The sequence below is a fragment of the Misgurnus anguillicaudatus genome, chromosome 16 (genome assembly GCF_027580225.2).
Source record: "Misgurnus anguillicaudatus chromosome 16, ASM2758022v2, whole genome shotgun sequence".
Classification (NCBI taxonomy): Eukaryota; Metazoa; Chordata; class Actinopteri; order Cypriniformes; family Cobitidae; genus Misgurnus; species Misgurnus anguillicaudatus.
In genome coordinates, this window is record NC_073352.2 from 15366045 (window position 1) to 15393165 (window position 27121).

General features: G+C 36.3%; 4 protein-coding genes across 7 annotated transcripts; 2 read left to right on the forward strand and 2 right to left on the reverse strand.

The window, feature by feature from the left end:
* Positions 1-1820: 1820 nt before the first annotated feature.
* On the reverse strand, positions 1821-7714 carry nek12 (NIMA-related kinase 12). Its single transcript, XM_055178560.2, has 3 exons — positions 6411-7714; positions 3860-4063; positions 1821-3751 (listed from the first exon to the last, which is right to left on the reverse strand). The coding sequence occupies exons 1-3, from the start codon at positions 7528-7530 to the stop codon at positions 3594-3596; spliced, it is 1482 nt and encodes a 493-aa protein (XP_055034535.2). The 5' UTR covers positions 7531-7714; the 3' UTR covers positions 1821-3593.
* A 556-nt stretch (positions 7715-8270) lies between these two features.
* On the forward strand, positions 8271-12433 carry pin4 (protein (peptidylprolyl cis/trans isomerase) NIMA-interacting, 4 (parvulin)). 2 transcript variants are annotated; one of them, XM_055178562.2, is made up of 4 exons: positions 8271-8539; positions 8806-8876; positions 9052-9171; positions 12132-12433. In XM_055178562.2, the coding sequence occupies exons 1-4, from the start codon at positions 8503-8505 to the stop codon at positions 12288-12290; spliced, it is 387 nt and encodes a 128-aa protein (XP_055034537.1). In that variant the 5' UTR covers positions 8271-8502; the 3' UTR covers positions 12291-12433. The 2 variants fall into 2 exon arrangements, with proteins under 2 accessions (XP_055034537.1, XP_055034536.1); XM_055178561.2 differs by having other exon boundaries at positions 8277-8539; positions 8803-8876.
* A 431-nt stretch (positions 12434-12864) lies between these two features.
* On the forward strand, positions 12865-25723 carry acsl4a (acyl-CoA synthetase long chain family member 4a). The gene is made up of 15 exons (XM_055178017.2): positions 12865-13020; positions 15410-15895; positions 16476-16653; positions 16828-16937; positions 18869-19007; positions 19223-19373; positions 19670-19793; positions 19947-20018; positions 20109-20248; positions 20329-20498; positions 20723-20797; positions 23087-23278; positions 23384-23498; positions 23601-23758; positions 24065-25723. Exons 2-15 carry the CDS (start codon positions 15557-15559, stop codon positions 24220-24222), a joined length of 2121 nt encoding a protein of 706 aa, XP_055033992.2. The 5' UTR covers positions 12865-13020; positions 15410-15556; the 3' UTR covers positions 24223-25723.
* Positions 25707-27077, reverse strand: nxt2 (nuclear transport factor 2-like export factor 2). Of its 3 annotated transcripts, none has more exons than XM_055178021.2 (5): positions 26835-27077; positions 26582-26664; positions 26377-26463; positions 26124-26268; positions 25707-25980 (listed from the first exon to the last, which is right to left on the reverse strand). In XM_055178021.2, the coding sequence occupies exons 2-5, from the start codon at positions 26594-26596 to the stop codon at positions 25796-25798; spliced, it is 432 nt and encodes a 143-aa protein (XP_055033996.1). In that variant the 5' UTR covers positions 26597-26664; positions 26835-27077; the 3' UTR covers positions 25707-25795. The 3 variants fall into 3 exon arrangements, with proteins under 3 accessions (XP_055033996.1, XP_055033995.1, XP_055033994.1); XM_055178020.2 differs by having other exon boundaries at positions 26582-26681; XM_055178019.2 differs by lacking the exon at positions 26835-27077 and having other exon boundaries at positions 26582-26811.
* Between the last annotated feature and the right edge of the window lie 44 nt (positions 27078-27121).

Consider the following 27121-nt stretch of genomic DNA (forward strand, 5'->3'; position numbering starts at 1 on the left):
AAGCTTTTGAAATTGGGTAGGCCAAATCCAGGTGAAAATCCCCAAAATAGCCTGTAAGTGTAAGAACAACCGGCCGATGTCCAGTAGTGGGAAAAATTTTTTTTATCTTTTGATACGATTAGGCCAATATATTGGTCCATCACTATTAAATAGAAATTTTTTGATAGATCTACCTTAAAAACTGTAAAAGGGTCAATGACGTGACGTTAATTATTTTGTGTCATATGGTTCAATTAAATGTAAAAGGGTTAAAATTTCAAAATAAATTTGCAGGTTAACTGCCAACATTCCCTTTTTTGAGGACCAAGTCTAAAATTTCTGGTTTTATTTCATTTTGACAGAAAATTTGAGGGTGTAACCGGTCTGTGTCAATTGGTGTAACTACACTGTAAAAAATTTGCTGTAATTTTGCAGCTGGTTGCCAGTAACTTACTGTAGAAGATAAAGTCTGAAAATGTTTCATGTTCTTTTACCTTTGAAAAAAATGTTGCCAGTAAATAACATAAATGTAAAATGTACATTAAGTTACTGGCAGCTAGTTGCCAGTAATACCCATTAATACTGTAATTTCTACAGACATTTTTTACAGTGTAGTATTTTTTAAAGCTCACGTAACACACGCTGTTTCTGCATTTCTGATGTTAATCTGGAGTACCTACAGTATAGAGTAGTATGACATCATTTATATCTCTGAAGAGTCTTTAGTTTAATCAGATTTATAAAAGAAAGATTAGCTTTACCGAATCTTTCCGATAACGTACGAAAAATGAAGAAGGAGGAGTTACTACCGCGGGTGGAGCGAGTACGAGTCATGCAACACTATACAACACTGTTTAACTTATGATTCACTACATGTTCCTGTCATTTATATTATATGCGCGTGCATATTTACAACATAAGACAGAATTCTTATTTACCGCATGCAACTCATGAACCGGTTTGGAAACCAGGTTGCATCAAACACACACACAAAACTCAGCTGCTATCCCGGATAATAAACTATATCCATTGTTTAAATAAGGCTGGCTTTCTTCTCCTTACATCCAAAAACACACTTCTTCATTCATGCCATTGTTGAGTTTTGAAATTAAACAAAGCTGTGTGCAAGTTGTAGCGTCTCCTGCTGATTGACGAGTGGGCAGGGTTTTATAGGGGAAGTGCCCATATAAAGAAGTGATACGTATAGAAAACCCTTGAGACGTCAGTTGGACCTGTAATCGAAAAAACTTTCCGAAACTTGTATGAAACCTGGCGAAGTGCATTCGGCACAGAAATACTCTGTAACACGCCCAAATGCTTTTTTGACACTTTGCCTATCATGAGAAAACAACTCTATAACCGTGTTAATAAGTCAGAATGCTTGAAATACTATTGAACCCCCCCTTTAAATGAAAATATAACTATTTTTATAAAAAATGTGGAATAAAATATAATCATCTATAGTGTAATATGATTTTTTTACATAAATGTTTACATAATTTATCAAAGATTATTTAGGAAACAAAGCTGTTTTTAACATATGTCAGGAAAAATATTACAAAAACGCATTTAAATTTACATTTGGAAATGTATTGATTTTTTCATGATTACGCTTACATGCCATCAAGGTGGATACAATATTTAATATTTCTCAATCTTTGGTGCAATGGGCGGTTACATGATTTGACATTTTCAGGTCCATTCAGTCTTAACTTTCATAAAAATTGTGCAAATGTAATTTTTTTATTGCATAAAATTAACATAAATTCACTAGGTGCATTGAAATAAACCTGATGCTTTTAAAACAAGTTTTTTTTTACTAACAAAAAATCCAGTATTGATTTTCACCCCAGGTCATTTACTATCTCAAAACATGTCTTATTTTCTGTGTCAATGTGTATTTAAGATGTGAACAATAAGGAGAGATAACAAAACAAGTCAAAGAAAAAATCTTATTCTTAACAATCAACTACATTACACAGCGTTCCAATAGCTCATCTGGCAGAGCTTTGTGTTTCCTAAAATGTGATGAGTTTGGGAACACACATAGTAATAAAATGTGTCTGCACTGCAAGTCCCTTTGAATAAAAGCTTTAGCCAAGTTTATAAGTGTAATGTACATTACAGAAGCTCATAACAAAATGTCAATCAGGATCCAAACCTCATTTCTGAATTATTTACAAACAATAAAAAATAAAAGCACATCTACAGATGAATTAATAATGCATCAAACTAATATGAAACCCCAAGGAAACAAGTTTTTAGAGTCGCTTGCTTTACTATGGATGAAATATTGACAGGGTTTAGTGAAACAGGCTATAGAGGTGATTGCTACTTTTTCTGCAGTCTCAGACTATACTGATCTCTCATACATTCATCCAAACGCAGAGCTGGATATAGACACACAACAGAAGCTTTATATCCTGAATGATGCAAATGTTTTACTCTCTCCAACAAAACCACAACCTGGATAAAGGGATGTGTATTGTGGGATTGAATTTAAATTTGTACAGAGTCTTTAGACTTTAATTCAAACAAAAACACAAATTCTTTTAACAACACCATGACTTCTGCAGTAAGATTGATCTTTACAATCACAAAAGATACATTTTCATATTTACAGTATAGAAGCTTGAGAGAAATACCCTACAAAAACTGCACTTTTGGGACTGACACGTTTTAAGTTTATAGATATATTAAAACAAAACATGAAGACATATAGCCAAAACTCTATTCTTTGAAAAGATCTGTTCTGAGCACTGTCAGAAGAAATAGTCATGAGATGACTCTTTTCTGTAATTGGAGAGCTATTTCCACTTACAGTTTTCCTTGTTTTCATTCACAATTTTCTAGATAAGTGATGCCTCAGTAAAACTGACGGACACAGTTCCAAGCTATTGCTGCTGACTAGATAATATTAAACACTTTTCTCTGGAGGTCAACTGTGAACATTTAGAAATGGATCATGCATGGAGCTTGTTCTGTCAAGCTGACCAATTCCCAGTTGGGATCAGCTGGACTATGGGAAAACATGCGGAAGAGAACTGCAGCTGTGGCTCATAAATTTACATATTCAGTAGAAGGGTTCTGTTTTTTGTACTATAATTGACACACATTGGGACAATTTAGCCTGTGTTCATGTGATATTCTCACTTAGGTTTATAAGTAAAAGAGACCAATGTGTTAAAAACGTAAAAAAAAATAGTTGGATAGGATTTATGATAAACATCTGTATTTAACATTTAATCCTGAAAGCGGCAGTTCTTTATTAGTCTTAGATGTGATTTATGGTGACAAGATGGAAAAGTACAATTCAGTCAGGTTTCTGAACAGCTTTGATCCAAATACACATTTTCTGACTATAGAGTGCCATCTTCTGGTTTAACAAGAACAAGAATGAGTGGCAAAATAATCACTTAAAACACACTCTTAAATGCTTTCAGTTTTTTGAACGATGAGTGATTATCTATAAGTGCATCCCCATTATAATTATATTTGTTTAAAATATGTTGATAATATAATGAAAACACATCACAGTTCCAGCGATTGCTGAGGTTAATCAACTCACATTATAATGGTACTCAAACTTCATTCCTCTATTTGTGATGCATGACTCAACATGTAGTTTCTTGGTCAAGATTGAATATGAGGTAACAGGTCTCCAAATGGTCTGTCCCAATCATGTGCTGGAACTGTGGCTGTAGATCCTCTGGTGTGAGGCCATTCAGAAAGTGCTCACTGATTTCCTCATAAACCGAGGCTCCAACATCTTCTATAATGCCAGAAAGCAGAACAGACTTTTTAAGCATACAGAGGCACTCGCAGAACCAGATATATATTGCACACATCATCTTTATAAGTATTATCTATGTGTGTTTACCCATGTATTTCTCTCGTAAGACTTTCATCGTGACAGAGAAACCATCAGCATCTTTGAGCTCCAGCAGGTCCACATGAAAGCAGTCACTCTCTGAAAGATAGTTCATGGCTTCTCTGGCACAGCTGACCACTTCAGCCAGGTCATCATCCTCAGCTTCTTCAAAGTCATCCGGATAGTCAGGGATGTCCTCTTCGTCAGAAACAACTGTCAAAAGAAAATGAAAATTGTGTCATGCTTGCTTTAAAATGTTTGCTTAGAGAAATATTCAAAGGCGTATGAAGTAACAAATAAGTTAAACAATCACTGTAAAAACGTTGCTGTAGTTATGGAACTGGTTGTCAGTAACTTACTGTAGATTTAAAGTTATGTTATTTACTTGCAACAATTTGTTCAAAGTGAAATGAACATTAAACGTTACCAAGGTTTTATCTTTACAGAATAAAATTTAAATAACAGCCTCATGCAAAGCCTTCATGCAAAAAGCCTAACTTTGAACAAACTCTACAGTAAGTTACTGGCAAACAGCTACACGTAATACTGTAATTTCTACATAAATATTTAACAGTATATATAACTACAATTTTATTAAATTGAATTGATTAAATCAAGATGAATTGGAGATTTGCATTATGTTAACATGTTTAAGATATCGCTGTTTGTATTGGAATGTAATGATGAAACCTTTTTTTAAAGTTGTGGATTTTTTTATTTGTTTAAAGTCACAATGAAACGGAAGTAGCTATTGTCTTTTTTCACAGTTGTGACGTATGTGCGAGTGAAACAGCTTCTGAAATTAGGAAAAAAGGTAGGGCAGGAATTTATTGGATTGTTGGAAGATGGGTCATGTTGCTATTTGCTAATCGCTGCAATCTTTTCCGTTCTCTCACATTCCTCGTGACTGGAAGTAAAGAGAGATAATTTCAATAGACTTAAAGACTATGAGGACACATTCATTTTTTTAAAACAATGAAGATCACATATAAGTCATTGTAAAAATTAATATGAAAAAGTTTTTAATTTCAATTTGATTGTTACTTTAACAAAGAAATGTTGAATTGGTACAGTACACACAGTCAGTAGGATATGAGTTAAGAACAAATTTCCCAAAATAAAATAAAAAATGCAGTACAGCAAGTAAAATGTTCATTTTACCCTCTGCATATAATCCATAAGTTTTTAAATAAATAAAATAGACAACATAGATTATTAGTTAGGGCTGTCAAAACTAATGTGTTAATAAGGCATTACACATAAAGTATAGACCGTTTCAGCAGTAACAACCATAGACCGTAAAAAATAGGTAACAACATAAACAAGCGGATATCGCGGCCCCCTGTAACTTCCGGTAAACTCCGCTAAGAATAAATAACATCAAAGTTCTTTAAACGTAGTTTATTTATATAACAAGCTAAAAAACAACACATAGATTACCTAAGAAACCAAAACATTTGTTATTTTCGACGAGGCATTTGTTCAAGAGATCAGTTTTTCAACTAGTCGGACCATTAAAAAAACGAAACCGGAAGTAAGGTTCGGATCCAGACGTGTATCACGCGCGTCCGATGAAACCGTCTATAGCCTTATACATAAAGTATAGTCATTAAACGTTTACAATTATTTATTTTTGTAGCTACATTTTTTGAGAGGTGTACCGTCCTAAATGAATGCGTGTCCATCCACTTGCACGTCTTAGATTTTGGTATTGGTTATAAAACATGCAGGAATTAGAAAATAAAGTGCAGGACTTGCTTGATTTTTAAATTAATTATAAAGTTCAGGACCTGAGTGATGTTCATATAGTTTTTAAAAACGACAAGACTCAGAAACAATTTCCTCGTGCTGACTGACACATTTGAACCCCGATATAGAGGGGTTGCAAGTTTACAAACATTGCAGGGTGCGCGCGCAACCAAGGGGCAGAAAGCCCGATTGGTGAGCTGATCTGCTACTGCAACAACCTTAATTATTGAAGCGTTCTTTATTGTTTGTATATAAATAAGACTTGATTTTAGTTGGATCTGTTTTTATGTCTGTATTTTTGCAGTGTTACTGTGATACATGTATGAATTATAATTTTATAATTATAATGCTAGTAACGTAATAGTCGCATCTACTGGTATGTTAACATCAGGCACCCAGCACTGACTCTGTTGGTACTATTTTCCACGCAAAAATTCCTTGGCATTTTGACTTACAGACACCGCTACTAGCATACAACACAATGCACTTCTCTTCTTTCTGCCCCTCGGTTGCGCGCGCAACCAGTTAGTGACGTCGCCGTGCAACCCGTCTATATGGACACATAACAAGAATTCACTTTGAACCTTCAAAAATCTTTTTTTTTTCAAAATTATTTTTTGCTGAATCTCACTAATAATAAACATACATTTGCGAAAAGCATCTATTTCTCCACCCCCATGTTGATTATTATAAACTGGAAAAGTTTTAAATTAAGGTAAATATAGAACAGATAAAAATGTGTGATTAATCTGGATACAACATTTTAATCAACTGACAGTATTAATATTAATATATTACATTAGACACTTACCACTAGATTCCTCAACTGCCTCTTCAAGCTCATTTCCTTGGCTGGAGGAGACATCATCCCTCAAAACACTCTCAGAAGATGAAATGCTCTCATGTTCGTCAAAGTCCTCTGAATAATCTGACTCCGTTTCTTCATGGGCCACTTCCTCCTCAGCACTTTGTAAAATTTTATCTTCAGTCTCTGTTCTCTGTGTCATATCAGAAACAGCAGAGGAACGGTCTGTTCTGCTTTCCAAAGATGACATTTCATTTTTAGAGTCCTCTCTTGTTGTTTCAGCATTAACCTTGGTCAGTTCTTTCTCCTGACGTGCGATGAAGTTTACCAGATATTCTTGCACATACGTCATGCTAAGAATGCTGCTCGCGCTTGGTCTGTTTTCGGGAACCAAGGACAGCATTTTTTCAATTAATGTACGCATGTCCTCGGAATACCTCTCTGGGATATCGATGTATTCTCCTTTGATGATCTTATAGAACAGACTTAGAAGATTTTTAGCTTCAAACGCTGGTTTGAGGGCACAAAGTTCATACAGTAGACATCCAACAGCCCACATGTCAGATTTGTTGCTGTATGGGACATCTTGACAGAGTTCAGGACTCAGATAACAGGGTGTTCCCACACAGGTAGAGGCCATGTCAAGTGTGTGGTTCATAATTTTTGATATCCCAAAATCCCCAAGCTTGATCACACCTCTTTTGGTTAGCAGCACATTGGAAGGCTTGATATCTCTGTGAAGGATTTTTTCCGAGTGTATGTAACCAACAGCCATCACGACTTGTACAAACCAGTCCATAACCTTGGATTCTGCAAAGTAGTGCCCACTTTTTTGCTCTTTAATGTGGTCATCAAGTGTTCCACCATCACAGTAATCCATAACAATGTAAATATGGTCATTTGTTAGGTCAAAAAAAGTGTCGATCCATGATATAATATGGGGGTGCTTTAAGCTTCTCAATATATCAGCTTCTTGTAACACAACCTCTTTAGTCTTTGTTTTTCGAGAACTGTCCACGTGTATTCTCTTAACAGCATAAAATTTCTTTGTATCGACATGTTTCATCAACATCACAACACCTGCTCCTCCCCTACCAAGAGTGAGGACTTTGTCATATTTTTCCATATTTTACCCTCTTACCTTATTGGTATTTCATTTGTCCCCTTCAGGAACAGATATGGGCACTTGTTTTGATAGATAAGCGGTGACCTCTTTAAATAAAACAAGTAGGAAAACAGTAATACCGTATATTGAGCGCCTAACCAATCATTCTTCCAAAACATAGTTCGACATACATCTTTAAAATCATTATTACCTTTATTAGTCGTGATGCCTTATTGAAAAACTCACGCATTTATTGTATCAGGAGCGGAAAGCAGCTGTGTTGTCTTTGTGTTGCCATGGTAACAGCTGCATTAACAAACGGATATCGGATTCGCTGATTTAGATAACTTCTTTGTCAGATGGATGTGAAATCGTTATATTGTATAAATTGACGTTATAATGTGTTATATAAATAAATGTATACAATATATCGTGTAAGGTTTCTTTGTTTTCATACCATATTAAAAAAAATGTAGGTCAGACAGGCACGAGAGTCTGCTGTCTATAGCTTGTTCACGAGCATCATCGATGAGTAAATTTGCGCAGAAATGTCGTCACTGAATTTTTTCGGTTATAATCTAGATGTACGACTATACACTCTGCAGTTACAAAATAAAACTACAAAAAAAAAAATAACCATTATAACAACTTACAGTCATTATCATAAATAAACTACGATAAAAGTTTTAAGTTAAAATAAAAACAATGCATGTCTCTTTAATGCATTCAAGTACATCATTTCCAGTCAAATTTGGGCAGAGTTATAAATATACACCAACATGTATTATTTTTGAGTTTTAAATATTCATCAATGCACTCGTTTTTTTATAACATAGAATATTACAAAAATTATAACTGATATTTTGAAAACTATACGCAGAAATGGCGTTTTTGTTTAATCGTTAGCCTAACCGCGTGGGAATCTGAGTGAGTTAGCTCTTGTGTGCTACTGCTAGTCCAGTGAAAACATCAACACGAGGGGACTGATTGAAAATGCCACCAAAAGGAAAGGGTGGCAAAGGTGCTAAAGGTAAGGCACACGTGTGTAATAATCAGTAAGCATAGCGTCTTATTTACTAGACAACACACAGTCTAAATTCACAGCGTAGCTTTTGTCAGTAACTGTTAAATGCTTAATGTTAGCATGTAATGTTTGCAGCTAACACAGTGTAAACATGATAAGGTTTGTGTAGAGTGTAACATAACTAATAGATCTACTTATGAATTAATAAGCGTTGCTTTTTAGCTGCACAATATCAAGTTTTAGTTGTTAAATTACGTGTACATTTTTAGCAGGCGCTGCTGCTTCAGGCGGTGGGGACAGTGATAAAAAGGAGAAGGCTCAGAAAGGAGGTACAGCAGTGAAGGTACTGTATACTTTTAAGTAGCTATCATAGGATCACTGTTATTAAGATATGTAAAGCAACATTAACTTTGAAGCCTTTATTCAAATAAAGATGTGTATGTATTGCCAATTGAAATTACAATTTTATTGTCCCTTGTCATTACATTGTGGTAATGTATTGTTGAATTCTGTGTCAGGTTCGGCATGTTCTCTGTGAAAAGCATGGCAAGTGCATGGAAGCAATGGAGAAACTGAAGTCTGGTGTGCGCTTCAGTGAGGTGGCAACACAATACAGCGAGGATAAAGCCAGACAAGGAGTAAGTATGTCGAACAAACTGCATGTGCAAAGGAAGGGTTTTAGGATGAATTATAGGATGTTACACTGCAAAACACTGCTAAAACTGCCACACATGAACAAGAGATCGTATAGTTTCAGGGTAGGAAATGTATTTTTTCCATCAGACGGCATTCCAGTCACCATCAATGCATTAAAATCCACTAAAATTAGATTTTATTTTAATAAAATATAACCTATATGATGCCTTTTTATACACCAAATTATACATTTTAGGCAGACGTTAAATGTTTAAAGGAATAGTTCACCCAAAAATGAAAATGTCTTTATACTTACCCTTAAGCCATCTGATATGTTGGTGACATTTTTTTTCTTCTGTAGAACAATAAAGAAGACATTCAGCAGAAACCCCAGTGCATATTCAATTCACTTAATGCAAGTCAACAGTTTCAGCCACTTTTAGAGTTCAAAAAGCAGTTACATCCAATACAAAAGTAATCCCCGTGACTCCTGGTGACATGTTAACATCTTGTGAAGCCAAACGATCAGTTTTTGCAAGAAATTGAACATTATTTACAACATTATTAGCATTAATTAAGAGCCTCTGCCAAACATAAGCGCCGTCTCCTTCCTGTAGTGTTTGGAGGCAGTTGGCAAACCAGCCTCTTAGCGCCACCAATAGAGCGGGAGGGTAAAGCGCACTTCTTAGATGTACAGGCAGCGTCCAAATAACCACACTTGCGGTCTTCGCACTTGACTACTTACATAACATATTTCCTGTATTTTGTCCAAGTGTTCTAGTGGGCATAAAGGTCCCAAGCGTGCATATAGAATTATTCACCTGATAGGACACACTTAGCAAGTGTAAAAATGTTAATCCAGGGAGTGGTAGCAATTTGCACCAAAACGTTTTTTATTTAAGCTACTTATATATTTTTACATTCAAATTGAACACATAAACACTGTGAAATGATCATTTACGGAACTTAAAGATTGTTATGTACATTTATCTGAAGCTTTCAGAGGCGGAGTTGTTTGCAACTTTAAAAAAAATATTTTATGCATGCAGCTTTATTAAAGTTCAGTACTCCCTGCATAAATGACGCAATTAATGTTGTTTCTAATTATGTGATAAAAGCAGTTGCAGAAATTTTACACAATGAAATGTGGAACACTTTCTGTTTTACTACCAAAATATGTAATATTCATTTATTAACTTACAATTAAAAGTTACCACGACATCTCGCGAGGTTTGGGCAAAAGTCTCACGATTTACATCTAGAGCATGATGGGATATGGTTAGCTTTGAATACCACTCAGAAGCAGTATTTAAGATAGGCTTCCGGTCTTGGCCACTTGAGAGCACGTGCACGCGACAGGAAGTAAGTGCGCAAGTCTGTCCCATGTCTTAAAACTGGCTAAGTGCAGTGCCCTTAACGCACACTAAACCCACACTTTCTCGAATACCGCTTCGAAGTGGTAACATTAATGGTGTCGTTTATTCAGGGACTATTGACATAAACAATAAACTTTTATAAAGCTACATGCACAAAATTAAGAGTTTTTACAGGTGCAAAAAATTATGCGCCTGAAAGTTTTAGATAGGTGTAGATAATATTCTTTAAATCATCATTTATTTATTTATTTATTTATATATGTTCATTTTATTTAAAGAAAACCTTAAAAATATATATTTTAAGTATAGCCTGCCTAAATAAAAAATGAACAAGTTTTTGTGCAAATTGCTGCCAATGTCCCATCAGGTGAATAATTTTTACATGCACGCTTTAGGATCTTCACGCCCACTAGAACACTTGGGCAAAATACAGGAAATACGTCATGTAAGTATTCAAGTGGTCAAGTGCAAAGTGTGTTAATTGGACGCAGCCATACACAGGAAGGGTATACAGGAAGTGCACTTTAGTGTGGGTTAAGGGGACTGCACTTTGCCTGTTTTAAGACATTTTTAAGGCAATCTTGCGCACTTACTTCCTGTCGCGTGCACATGCTCTCGATTGGCCAAGACCGCAAGTGTGGGAATTTGGATGCAGCCATACACAGGAAGGATATACAGGAAGTATACCCTCCAGCTCTGAACTTCCGGTCATATGGTATGGCAGGTGGGCGGGGTCCGGGAAAAGATTGCAGCAAATAGCAATATGCCCCAATGATCCAATCAGTTCTTGATGGACAAATTCAAGTCCAGACCTACCTTTTTCATTTCAGAAGCCGTTTCATTCAGATATACATTACCATGGGGAAAATAAGACACATGCTACTTCCATTTAATGCCTATTTACTTGTTGACATATGTTATCCATCAAGCTTATTGTTTTAAATAAGATCAAATTTGTTTGTTTGTTATCACTTTGCACAATTGTCAACTGAGGTTATGAACACAATATACTTAATAAAGTATTTAAGTACCATTTAAGTACTTTCAAACTTAATGGGGTGGTTTCCTGAGCAGGGTTAAGATTAAACCAGGACTAGGTCTTAGTTATATTATGACATTTGGGTAGTTTTTAGAAGCGTTACAAAAACAATACTGTTATCTTAAGACAAAACAATGGCACTGACATAGGTTAATATTTGTCAGTACAAGTTTTTTTATTCCCTGTCCGGAAACCACCCCTATGTGCTTAGTTTTGGTAAATTTATCTTTTAGTTCTGCATTATGCTGTTAGCATTGCCCTTTTCTATATAAAAGGCCCACCTTTCTAGTTTTTTTCTAGAAAAGTTTCTACATAAAAATACATAAAAACATTGTGTGAAAATATAACATTGATATCTTCAATATTGACTGAGTAAGGTCATGCATGCAAAGCTTGAAATCAATGTGAAATCAATTACTGAAATCAAACTTTGATGCTCCTAATCTCATAATTAGATTAGACTTTGCCTGAATGTCACAGACATGGTTACATTTATTAAAATGTTTTAAGGCTTGTATATCTTAAAGTTTGGGCTTGCTTATGGCAGGGTGACCTTGGATGGATGACAAGAGGATCAATGGTGGGACCATTTCAGGAAGCAGCGTTCGCACTACCCGTCAGCACCATGGACAAACCTGTATATACGGATCCTCCAGTAAAAACAAAGTTTGGCTACCATATCATCATGGTTGAAGGCAAAAAGTGAGCCTTTATAAATGGACTAAACAGCTTGATTGTTGTGCATCGGTGCCATTTGATTGTACACAACACACAGATGTAGTCAAATTCATTCCCAAGGCCATTTTTCATCATGTAAATAGCAGCCAATAAAAATGGATCTTAACAAGCCGTCTGTGTTAGTTCCTTTTATCTTTGGCTTTTTTCTTTTTAAATGTTGTAGCATTGTATGGTAACCAAAACACTGACATTTTTACATTTTTACAAACTACAAAAAGATTAATACGTGTTAACACTACTTCCTGAGTAAAACACTACTTCCTGAGGACCGCAGCATCCTGAATGACTAACCACGTGACTGGTCGTCAGGGTCTTTTCATGTCACGGTCTAGTTTATTATTTGATTTTTTTTTACAATAAGCTTAAAATAACTTAATACTTGATAATTACATTTTCCTCAAACTAAACAAAAATAAACAAAATAGTGTTTATTTGGAAAACTACAGATGTTGTTATTGCGCGATATTATTATTGTTATTTCAATCACATCTGCACTGGCCTCAGCAAGATTAAACAGCATGAGGTCAATGATGCGTTTTTTTACTCATCTGAACCTGAACTGAACGCTCATTGGCTGAAAAAGATGGAGTCAGATGACGCATTATTTCCGGGTGCAACAGCACACACTTAAGGTAACTGTCGGTCATTTCGGAAACGGTTTGGCAGCGGGGAGCGTGAACAGGATCCCGGCACATGAGGTAAGATACTAAACGATTGAGCATCTTATTCTTACCAACTACTACTGTAATCTTACTCCGTTAATAAAATGTAAACAGGACCTTGTTTTAAAAATATTCTGGTCGACAACTTTGTCGAGGGGTAGCTGGCTTTCATAAAACAGCCAACGCACGTTATCATGCGATCTGAATATGAGATGTAATTGATCGATTTGAATCACTTTTTTATGATATTTAATAAATGTTTAAAATAACGTAAAGAACGAATTGATTTGAGTATGGTAACAGCATGTCGTGGCACGCTGTCTTGACGAGGAGGATGATGATGCTGCGTTTGACGTGAGCATCTCACAAAGAACTCTAACATCGTCATCATCTTCCCTCGCTTTAACATGATCACACTTCCTGACTGAAAAGTTATAATGGATGAAAATGCCTTACGTTGATCATTATAGATCATTTTCAAATCATACACAACCATCTACCATAGACGTACCCCAAAAATGATGTAACTGGACAGCACACCACGTTTTTACACATCCTGTTTTATTTGTTGTTGTACAATACATATAAAATGTAACAATACATGTGTTTTATCTAATCTCAAACCATTACAAAATGAACCATTGTTTTACTACAGTAATTATAAATAATAACCACACATTTACTATGGTATTATTAGTATTAAAACGATGGTTATACAAATGTAAATCAATAAGCATGGTTACTAAAGTTTTACTATATAATCTTAAGGATTTTTTATATTTCATGTCAAAATATTACCTTTTTGTTTACCATATTTTACATGGCAGATTCATCTATGTACTGTGTACATTCATAGTCATTGTAATGTCACTGTAGACACGCAATAGCAGTCTTGTTTGTTCTGAAAACAATGCATGTCTTTGAAGTACTTTTTGACATGAACCTTTAGGTCAGCTCGTCCACTGAGGCCAAAGTGACCTTTTTATGAAGATAAATATAACAAGAAATGCTACAGAGATAATAAGATCAGTTTCACGATCCAATCAATTGTGTCCGGTACGCAGTGTGTGCACCTGCTGAAGATGTGGTCAGCGAGTGGGGTGAGCCGTAAGGATTGTTGTCATTGGCTGTCTCTGTTCACTGACCACTCTGAAGTGAGATTTAAGAGTTCAGAGCAAGCGTTACCTTTGTGCTGGATTCAACTCATCATTTAACAGTCGAGCTAGTCAGCATTAACCTTTGTCTCCTAATTAGATCATATAAGCGTAATGATATCACAAGATACAGTTTTAACTTATGTGATGCTATCATTGTTCCACTTGTGAAGGTATGTGGATGATTGTTTAATAATGGTGTATTGGTAAAATTTCAGGATATGTATGTATGTATATATACTATAATAATATATAATAGTACATATATATTTTATACTTTTTATTAATCTATTTTTACAAACCTTATTTGTGCAAGCTGTATTATTTTGCCATCACCCAACGATATTGGCATCTGATACAATTGCCGGCATTGATTATCTTCTCTACATTTGAATAGGAAACTTGTTTGGCCGAATCATGAACATAAGCTGTTGGTTGTGTCAACATCAAATGCTGTTTCACCAGTATTGATCATGACATAACATGATCGCCTGTAGACCAGTATGTTGTCAACCTAAACAATGTGAGCGAGATAACAAACTAAACTAACATAGAATAGATGCTTATCTGTTGCTCTTGAGTCATTGTCTGTCTGTGGCCTCTGTACTGTAGTGTGTGTCCTGCTTTAACCTTTAGCAGTCAGCTGTTTGCTCTTTAGATCTGCTATTGCAACATTCACTGCAGTTATCTGTCTTTACTGGCAGGAAGGGCTCGTGCGTGGAAGAATCTGACGTGATAAACAATGTCCACGAAACATGATGCAAAGCTATGCAAATTCTATGGTCAGGTTTTGAATCGTAGTGTTAAAACTGAAGTAGCTTTCTGCTGTGTGGCATTCATTTATACTTCCTCTATTTTAAGTAATGTACTTTCACTTCCTCTTATAGATCACATCTAGATGTCTAATATAAAGTTTAAAATAAGTTTAATTGATTTGAAAAATCTTTGAAATCTATGCATGTGATAATATTACAGTTTTATCTCTTTGTTTTGGTTTTGGTTCTTTAGTCCGCCCTGTCTTGAGGGTAGGGCCGCATTGCAGGATGTTTGCCACATCAAACAGTGCCTTTCAACCTAGATATAAACTATTCATTGCCTAAAAATGTGCCTTTCCTCGGATCATGTGGTCATCCTTGAATGAGCCATGCATGTCTCATTAATGCATCTGAATGAATACAAACCTTTCAGACATAGTCACATATGTGGTTTCTCCATGTACTTGAATAAAGCAATTGTCATATTTATTCCATTTGTGGGTTTTTCTTCATCAGGTTGTGATTTTGGAGTAAGTCTTCTCTTAGTATCTTTCTAAACTTTGGCCCCACGACCTTCAGCCGGACAAACACACCTCCTTTATCTAAGCCTTGGCCTGGTCCCTTCATCGTCCAATCTCCTTTTCAACAGACGCGAGTCTGAACATGGACCTAAGCACCGTTCTGCTGTTTCCAGTACATGCACTGGTATGGCTGTACTCCCTTATAAGTTTTCTGCCATGGTATTTCCTAACGGGAGCTCAAGAAAAGAAAGTCCAAGCAAAGAGACTCAAATCCAAGTCTACCGCAGACCAGACAGATGGGCCCTATCGATCTGTGGATCACTTCGATTCTCTGGTAACAGTGGACTTCCCAGGAAAAGATACGCTTGATAAGCTTTTCGACTATGCCGTGGAGCGTTTCGGTAATGCGGACTGTTTGGGAACTCGAGAAGTTCTGAGTGAAGAAAATGAGACCCAAGCAAATGGGAAAGTCTTCAAAAAGGTATATCTTTTAAAAAATATGATCTTTAAAGTTACATTCACAATGCAAGACAAGCTACTTTACTGACATGTTATTTTTTTTAGTAAGGTTGGTCACATGACTTTTTAAATATGGCCCATATCAAATGCTGGTCTGTGGGATAAGGCATTGCATGAAAATTAACCATGATTTTTTTTTTTACTACAATTAAAACAAAAATAACTATAGTTAAACCATGGTAATAGTTTTGCCAGTGATTACAAAACACAATTACTGCAAAAACATGGTTAATTTTCATAAAGGTGTGCATATCAGACACTACCCTAAAGAAAAATAATAATAATGTGATCTGTCAGGAAAGTCACATGAATTTCGACCTGACTGTTCACACTTAAGTCACAATGCAAGAGATCTGATCCAATTGATCCAATGCCACATTTGGCTGAATTATATCACTCTCATTCAAAAGTTTGTCACAAGACACAGAAACCTTGTGTGGATGTAGCAATAATGATGTTATGTTGTTACATGTGGTGATGGAAGGAGAAAAAACATAAAGGAAGTATTATTTATTTTAACCCCAAGGTGTTTTTTTTGGCAGTTAATTCTTGGTGAATATAAGTGGTTGTCCTACAATGAGCTGGATGTTGAGATCACTCATTTTGGGAGTGGACTGGCAGCAATCGGGCAGCAACCAAAAAGCACCATTGCTATTTTCTGCGAGACACGAGCGGAGTGGATGATCACTGCTCAGACCTGCTTTAGACGCAATTTCCCATGTAAGCACACCCGTTATTTTAACTTCAACTTGCCACACTTTGCTTTCATGTCCGAAAAGGATTAAATCATTTTAAATAAATTATTGTCTTGTGTTGATTTAATATTACTTTATCACAAACTAATAACTGTGTCTCTTCTTTTGTAATACTTTGTTTGATGTGTTGTTGGTTTAGTGGTCACCTTTTATGCTACTCTTGGAGAAGATGCAGTAGCATTTGGATTGAACGAGTGTGGTGTCACACACCTTGTTACCAGTGCAGAACTGCTCGAAACTACACTAAAGGTGAGTCTTGGAAATTTTGGAAAAAAGTTTTAACTAGTTGGTAAATTGTTTGTATAGGTATATATTTTTTTTTAAATGAGACGTCTTCTATATGTTAATTGACAAACTTTTAGAAGATACAGACAATACAGTTAAAGAGCCAGTAAGATGCAAAATTTAAGCATCCTATCACTGTTTATAAGTCCTGGACAAAAGGTTAAAATGCATGCAACACTGTAATTTTCTCAAAATATAAATTTAAAATTACCCCATTTCTATGAGATCCCCAAACGATTCGTGTGAAGCCGTTCAACGACTAAAGGGGTCGCACACTGGACCTCAGCACTGCGTCGATTCGAGCCGCGTCTAGGACAACTCGGAGGTATCGTAAACCAGAAGTGCACATTAAATAGCGCGAACTTCGTCAGATAGCGTCTACTTCAAAATGCTTAATGTACGTTAGCTCAGCCAATGTTAATCGTTATTGATTTGGGACAAATATGATGTTATTTAATATTAAACTGTGTGAGTGGCGCTCTGTGGCGTGACAGGGATTTGAGCAACTTTCTGAGTCATAGCTGGGCGGCACGGTGTGCGTATACTCATAGAAAACAATGTTTTCGGGTTTTTTTAGAACGGCGCTGAGCTGCGCGTCTGGGGTGAGATCCCCTTCAGTCTGCCTAAACCCCACCTTTCAGTAGCCTACTCTGCTCTGATTGGTCAACTGACACAGTCTCCCTACAGACCACAGATTAGTGGCACTGACCAACAATAATGCAAAACGTATTGACCTAGTGCCAACATGATTTACTGAGAAGACATTATCGACATCAATACACATCATTCATCATTATTCCAAGCAATAAAACGACGACAGAAACTAACGTTTTTACACTCATTTAAGCATTTATGTAAGCTAACTGGGTCATAGCAAAACCGTAAGTGCAACATGCGTTAGCCACTTGCTAACGTGACTCTCTGACAGTATATTAAGAGTTTAAACAACAACATCAATACACACCATTCATCATTAGTCCAGGTTATAAAAACGACGACAGACATGAACATTTTTACACTCATTTAAGCAAGTATGTAGCTATAATCATACTTACAGGTTGTGGTTAGGAGACGCATGTTGTTCCAAAAAGTGGGTACTTCTTTCATTGCCAAACGTCTAGTAAACCCTCCGTGAAAAAGTAATTTTAACCACTGATTCTTCACAGCCAAACGTTTACTATATCCCTCCTTGAAAAAGTAATTTTAACCACAGATTCTTCACAGACAAAAGTTTAGTATATCCCTCCTTGAAAAAGTAATTTAACCACAGATTCTTCATATAGTTATATCCTTTGGTAGTGAAAACAACACAAACTGAAAACACAGCATGATATGATGTTTACACACTAACTAGCTGAAGTTTATGTGTGCTGCCTGGTCATAGTTTTCGTTTCTCCCGCGGGCAAGGCTGTGGGCAGAGATTATTATGCAAGTGTTGGTATTACGTGGATAAAGACAGGCAGAGATTCAATCCATATGACGACTCGTTTTAGCGATACAGAGTTGACTCAATACTTTAGAAGCCAATAACTTTATTAATCGTGCACTTTTTTGGTTCAACTACTGTGCACATTGTTTACATTGATGGACAGCTACATGACACACTCCAATACAGGTCAGTTTCGATTTGGGATCTGTGTGGCTCTTTAAAATGTACAGTCAGTGTCTTTATGAAGTTTATTTAACTAAGTTCAGGAGAAGCATAATCATGAAATGCAACCAATCAGCGTAAAACCAATAATAATAATAATTGTGTTCTGTTATCTCCCAACCCTAACTTCCTGTTTCAAATGTCAACACAAGCAGGAAAGCCGTCATTCCATGCTCGGCCAAAATGATACTTGCATTGCATAACATGAAATAATATTCACTTTAAATAAATTGTAATTTTCCAGGGCGTTCTTCCTCAAATCCCCAATCTGAGGCACATCATCTATGTGGACAAGAAGCCTATCAGCGCTACGGGATATCCACCAAACATACAGATCCACAGCATGCACTCTGTGCAGCAGCTCGGTGCTAAACCAGAAAACTGTAAGCACACTTTCTATAGGCCTACTTGTGTTTTAATATACTGTATATATTTCATAATAAACACTAAGCGACATTTTATTAATATGTTAATTAAGTTAACCCTCTCCTGTAGCATGCCCACAGTTCACCCACACATTACTGATCTGATTTAAGCTGTAGCAGGAAAGATCCACCTCTATCAACATGAATCAAAACTGTGTGCTTTTCTATTACAGTGAGCAGAGAAATAGTCAAGCCAGTTCCTTCAGACCTCGCTGTTATAATGTATACCAGCGGCTCTACTGGCAGACCTAAAGGGGTGATGATCATGCACAGTAACCTTATCGCTGGGATGGCGGGCCAGTGTGAGAGGATACCTGGTTTGGGGTGTGTATAATACTATTTAAATAGCATGTGCAAAAGTCCACACCTGTATCTATAAAAACCCTATGCTCAGTAAACAAATGGAAATACACAAATACCCTTTGCATGCAAATCATTTGCACATTCTGCACATCGAGGTGGTGGATATGTCTTTGTTGGGCGGGGTGTTAAACAAAGAGCTTGTGGTTAAAGTTAGACAAATATATATATTTATATATAATAAAGTATTAATATATAATATAATGAGATGCAGCAAAGTAGTTTTTCTCTAATCTGTATGTGTTTGTATGTTCCTACAGCCCGAAAGACACGTATATCGCTTATCTTCCTCTGGCTCATGTGCTAGAGATGACTGCCGAGATTTCATGTGTGACTTATGGCTGCAGGATTGGCTATTCCACTCCACAAACCCTGTCTGATCAGGTATTGCACTTTATTCATTATTGGATCAGACAAATCAATCCTATTAAAGCTTGTGTCACACCTATACCCAGATGGGTTAGGGTTTAATAAATAACAAAATTACAGCAAATCTTTGATGACTATTCATCTAATGCCTTGTTTTTTGCGGTGTAGTCAACCAAGATTAAGAAGGGAAGTAAAGGTGACTGCTCTGTGCTGAGACCTTCCTTAATGGCTGCCGTACCTGTAAGTTTGACTTCGTAAAAATCGTATCCTTGCATATTCGTTTACTTTTTTTCATAAGAACGAACATAATAATTTTTCTTTTTTTATCAGGAAATAATGGACCGGATCAATAAAAATGTCATGAGTAAAGTGCAAGAGATGAGCTGTGTGCAGAGGACCCTGTTTAAACTGGCTTACGACTACAAGCTTGAACAGATCAAGAAGGGTTATGATGCACCCCTTTGCAATATGTAAGAGAAACCCAAAATTGGCTTTTATTTCATCACATTTCCTTATCAGTTGTCGTGATATATGCTTTTGTTCTTTTTAGGCTATTTAAGAAAGTGAGGGCTTTGCTGGGCGGCAATGTGCGCATGATGCTCTCTGGAGGAGCTCCTCTGTCTCCTGCCACTCAGCGCTTCATGAACATCTGTTTCTGCTGTCCTGTTGGTCAGGGTTATGGTCTTACTGAGACCTGTGGAGCAGGAACTATTACTGAAGGTAAAGGGAACCTGACACATCTCAGGTGTCTTTTAACAGTTCAGTGTTGTCTTTTGGGACATCAAAAGCTTTACCATGCTGAACGTTACCATGGTAAAAGTAGATTTCTGATTTTTCAGACTATTACTTATAATGTTTGTAAAATTTGTATAACCATAATGTATAGTATGGTATAAAGTAAAATAATCATTAGAACTAACAACAGCTGTTGCTTTGTTGTGAAGTTGCAGATTATAGCACTGGACGAGTAGGAGCTCCTCTGATCTGCTGTGAGATCAAACTTAAAGACTGGGCAGAAGGTTGGTAATCCATATAGGCATTAAAGGGCACATATTATCCCTAGAAATCAAATTAGAGTAAAACTGAAATAGAAACAAAACATTTTAGAAAAATAATGTGTTTGCTAGCCTATGAAATGCCTTTGTGGCAATCTTTTTTTTAAACCTCTTGCTGCTCACGGTGATCATTGAACACACGTCCTTGGCTAACTTACATGATACGCATAGGCTACGTGTCGAACACGGCCATCCGCGCTTAGGTGCGGTGAGTATACTTTGAAAGCTGCGCTGATGCATGCGCATGGAAAAGGGTATACCTGGCCCTTGACTTGTTAACATGGGTGCCAAAAAAAAACACGTGCTGCTCACGTCAGACTTCACGTCGGCTGCTGTCCAACATCCGTTCCGTGTACTCTGACTCCGCCCATAACAAACAAAACACATTGCTTGATTCTAGACCGTCTGTTTTGTGCTTGGTCTTTTCACATAAATTGGCTTTATGCCCAGCTGCATTACTTCCTGAACTTCAGCCAGCTCCTTGTTTCCTGTCTGCCATTATTGGACAAACTGATTAATCCAAGTGTGCCTGACCTCAGTAGTCACAACAACAATAACCAGACACACCTGGATTAATCAGTTTGTCCAATAATGGCAGACAGGAAACAAGGAGCTGGCTGAAGTTCAGGAAGTAGTGCAGCTGGGCATAAAGCCTATTGCACCGATTTTCACTAATTAATCATGGGGCACACATATCGTTATCATGATAAAAATATGATTCATCGTGCAGCCCTAATTATGCCCCTTTTACAAGATGTAATATAAGTTTCAGGTGTTTCTAGCATGTGTCTGTGATAATTCAGCTCAAAATACCCCACAGGACATTTTTATAGCATGTCCATTTGGGTGGGAGCAAAACAACGCTGTTTTCATGTCTGTACCTTTAAATGTAAATGAGCTACAGCTCTTCACTCACCAACAGACAATGAGCGCTTTTGGTTATAATAGATCTGATTTCTGTGAATAAATTAAATCTGAGACAATAGTATCTTCAGCCACATTAGCGCTACAATGTGCTAACAAACAAAGAGCGACGGCAGGCAACGCCTACTTTAAGCTGTAAAAACGATCTTCGGAAACCTATGGGTGACGTCACGGATTTTGCATAATATGTGCCCTTAGCGCTGTTTATTCTTATGAATACCAGTGTGTTTCAAGCTGATCACCATCCACTGATATTATCTCACTAAAACAATCAAGTTTACAAGAAATTACCCCTAAAAGATACTAATGTTTACAATGATAAGGTTCTGTTTTCCAGTTAAGAATGAGACAAAACAGTATCCTAAAATTAGATAACTTCATGAAACACAAAAATGAAACCGACAGTATAAAGAAGCAACAAAACGTAACACAGCGTGTCCCTGACTCAAGGACTTGTACCATAAATAATAAATATAGCAAGATTAGGCACTGCAGTTACTATGAATGGGGGAGAATGCAATGCTCAATATGGCTGCTCTGGTGAGCGAAGTCCCACTTTTTAGTAAGAACCAATCATTAATCGATAGGGATGCTCCGATCGATCGGCCGATAATGCTTGCTATGTTTCTCAATGAATTACGGTGAAATGCCGCTACATCCAAAAGCCAGGGGGCGCTCTCGTGCAGAAACTCAAAATATGCTGTAGACGAAGAACAATACACACGCAGCTATGATGACACGCAGCTCCATGAAATGGCTGAAGGATATATTTATATTTCTGTTCTTCAAACCTTTTCAAGGTATTTTCATGATAATAAAGAATATGTTTAATAATTATGTTTGACTAGTGTTGCTTTTTCAATTGCATGTTATAAACGACTCAAACTAACAGTGATTTTAGATCGATAAGGACTTACTGATCAAAAGCCGTAGTACGCGAAATAGCTGTAATAAGATCGGCTGTCCGATTCAGAATAGTGATCTGCAACGTATTATTAGTGGAGATCGGCATTGATCGGAGCATCCCTATTAATCGATAAAGACTAGAGAAGATGGGCTTTATAGATTATCGTGATTTGAAAAGAAAGTCGTGGTACCATTAATGTCAGATTTAGAGGTATCTGTCTTCCCCCATTCAAGAAGTTATGACTTATCTTAGAAATAACTGCTTGGTGGCATTGCAAACATGGCCTTCAAATGGTGCGACTGCTTTTAATGGACTTTGCTTGCACACAGTCTCAGTATACTTGTTTAGCATAGTAATGTAGTTACATTTTTTAACCAATGTGATGAAAAGGCTTTTAATTGAGAAAATGCCTTTTCTTTTAGGTGGCTACACAAAGCATGACAAGCCTCATCCACGTGGTGAGATCCTCATCGGTGGTCCTAATGTGACCATGGGATACTACAGGATTGATGCTTCTAAAACTGAGGACTTTTATGTGGATCAGGCAGGGCAGCGATGGTTCTGCACTGGTGATATAGGAGAGATGCATCCTGATGGTTGTCTTCAGATTGTTGGTATGTTTGGTTTGGATTCACACTGTGCCATTTGTGTTTGTAGGACATCTGTTGGTATTTGTGTTTGTTAAATATACATGTTTATATTCTGTTTCTAATGCCTAGATCGCAAGAAGGACCTCGTAAAACTTCAGGCAGGCGAATATGTGTCTTTAGGAAAAGTGGAGTCGGCACTGAAGAACTGCCCTCTTATTGACAACATCTGCGCATACGCTAACAGGTTTGTACGATTGAATTTGCTTGACCAGTGTGACTCAATTAATGAAGAGTGTTTTTAAAACAGAAGATTAATTCATTTGTCGCTTCTCTATCTGCCCACCAGTGATCAGAACTATGTTATCAGCTTTGTTGTTCCCAATCAAAAGCAACTCACAGCTCTTGCCCATCAGAAAGGCATCGAGGGCACATGGGAAGAGATCTGCAATCATCCAGTTATGGAGAGAGAAGTTTTAAGAGCAATTAAAGAAGTTGCAAATTCAAGTAAGTTAAAGTACAGCAGCTTAACATCTGAAAATTGCATAAAGAACTTCAGAGACGGCTTTGGGAGGGAAAAGGCGTAAACTAAAAAAATAAATAATTCAATAATCTTTAAAGTGCTTGAAAGAAAATTTGATATTTAGTATTTGCCTGCTTTTTTAATTCAGAGTCAAGATTAATTTCATTTATTCAAAACGAACATTTGGACAATAGAAACATTTCTTTATCGGGTTCAATTTGAGGAGCCAGTTTATCTGAATGAATGATATGATGAAATTATTTAGACTCATGATTTTTTGATCATTCCAGTTAAACTCCAGCGTTTTGAGATACCAGTCATGGTCCATTTGAGTCCGGAACCTTGGACCCCTGAAACAGGCCTAGTGACGGATGCATTCAAATTGAAGAGGAAGGAGCTGAAGAACCACTATCTCACCGACATTGAAAGAATGTATGGCCACAAGTAGGACCTCTATCACAGCCAAAGACATCTCCATTAGGCCCTCACCCTGCAAAATTGCTGTTGATCAATGTTTAAAAAAAAACTTTGAAACAGTTTCACCACTGCCATTGCTTAGTGTAATGCACACAAATTTTTGAAGACTGAAAAATGAACTTTTTTTTATTCCTGATAAATTAAGAGAAGTTATGTGATATTTTCATTTGGAGCACTGTAGTCTTTCTGCTGTGAAATGGTTTACAATGGAGTCAATATTCAGCTTGTCCAACATAACCAATTTCTCCTTTCGGTATAACAAAGGAGTCACTTTACTTGTAAAAAGATTGCAACCATACAACAGAGATATACTGCCTTCACCTTGCGTTTTTTTTTACTGTGTTTGAAATGTATTCTTGATCTGCTCTGGACATTTGTTTAGTTTAATAGATGTTTAAAGCATAAATTGCTAGCTGAAGTGAAGTCATTGCAGTTTTGCCTAATGTTAGGGGCAAGTAATTTATACTGTATAGTGATGTTTTGTGCCTTCTGATTGGTCACTGTCTTCAGTATTCTCTATTGGTCATAAGAATTTATGTGCTTCATCCACTTAGTACACTAGGAGCTTGTGCTTTCATAACGGTTACAATTATATAACATTTTGGTTTTCGTTGTCGGTAAGATTAACTAGCCGTTTACTTGTTCAGAGTTTTTTTGTTTTACTAATTTGCACATTTGTTAAGTAGAATGACTCGGGACAAACAAAGTGGTTTGTTGCTATTACTGTATACTGACAACTTAAATGAAGGGAACACTTTGAAGGATATGTTTTAAGCCACAGAGGTAAAGGTTGCATTTCAGCTGTATCATCTTTTTGTATGGTTTTAATTTTTTCATGTTGACCATGTCACGGAAGTATTTCCAATTTCCATTTGTTTTAATGTCACAAGTTCTCATATTGGTTACAAATTAACTGTTTAATTTACTAATAACTCTTAATATGCCATCTATATTTTTTCCATTAAGTGGAAATTTTTGGGATTCATATGAATTTTGCTCTCCACAATCCTTACCAATTAGCATTGCACTCATTGTAATTTATTTGGTCAGAAATGTGCATTTTACTCATTTAACCCTTGTTTAATTTATTTCTGAAAAGGTATGATTGTATAGATACTGTAATATTTTGGTGTACCAAATGTTTGACTGAAGAAAAAACTGTTCATTGTAAGTTTATTTATAATTATTTTGTCATTTGCACTATTTTTTCAGGGATTTTAGCAGTTGTTAAATTATTAGCCATTAAGCCAACAAATAGCAGTCACTTCATCCCTTTTAAATATTATTTTCCCACACAGCCCTCAGGGTTCAGTGTCCATAAACAAGATTATACAGTGGTAAAGTGTTTGAATTTTGGAAATATGTGAATTTGCCTGTGGTGTGTTCTGATGAATATTTATTTGGATTGTTTTTCATTGTAGGTCACTGTATTAATATATGCTTAGAAAAGTAAAATGGTTTTCTACTTCGTGTCATGGTTTTGTTTATTATGCATACATAAATTGCTTCTTGTTTACAAAAGATAAAGCTATACAAAAAAAAAGTCAGTTTGCCCAGTCTTGAAAGCGGAAACAGTCACTTGCAATTTTCCAAACAGGCTGGTCACTGTTAGGGGAGGCTTGGGCAGTTAATAAGAAATTCTGGTTGAAAAATCTCTGTTTGTTTCCATCAAACTTCACGGAGCCAGCTGTGACCACCAACAATGTGGTTTGGCCTTGAGTTGCATGCTCTATTAACAAAAAAAGTAAAATGCTTATTAGTTCATATTAAACATGGGGTTTAAGTTTTAATTACCTACAAGAGAAAGTGTTCAGAAATTATTTAAGATCACGTGAAAGAGTATAACTGATATTGTAAGCCTAGCCTACATACCATGAACAGGCTGGCAGTCAAGAGTGTGGACCTGAAATTCACTGGAGGGGAGGGATTCAAAGAATTCACCCAGAGCATCTTGTCCTGTGACAGCATTGCCATTCCACACCAGTGTTGCTTTGTCCAGATACAGCCTCGTCAAATGCTAAAAGCAATTATATTTCATAATGAAGCCATTCAGATTAAAATATAATGGATCTCACTCATTGCATATTCAATTGAATGATCCACCCCAAAAATTAAATGTGCATACCCTTCGTTTTTTATCCATACAGTCATAATAAATATTGACGAATTCTTCAGAGTATCTGCATGACTGATCAACTTTAGTCCGGAAGTCCTGGTCAATAGAAGAATCAAAGAAGAATCATTGTAAGTTACAGTTATATAAAAACGCATTATATAAAAACGCATTACATAAACGCGATTACATTGATGGAACCAATAAACAGACTTACCACCGTTAAAGCCATGACATTAAACGCCACACAGACGTATCCGGTTTAATGTTGATTATTTCCAAATATCAATGCGTTTCGCTCTACAATACCAAAGCAACTAATGAAACAAAATAGCAAATCCAACATGAAACGCACCAGTAACAAAGCTTCACGGTGTACAACAATAATAATAATATTGGAATATTTAGGCCAAATCTGACAGTAATGACATTCGGTTAAAAAAAAAATCTTGATACATATATTTAATCACCATTTAAAAACAAACACATCCAAATGTTGAAAATGGAAAATGCGCTCGATGGCGTGCGTTCACAATAGATGTCCCTCTAGAAAGCAACACGGCAATTGTTAGTTCCCATCGTAGTTTGAGACGTCAACTGATTTTAATGATATCTTTTTGTGTTTTAGTTTAAAGTAAAATAAAAATTTGACAAAAACTGATTAGACTGTGTGATTATACTGACTGTAAAAACCAAAGACCAATAAAAACCTTTAATATTCATGTGAAGGCTTTTATATCAGGCAACATTTGAAGGC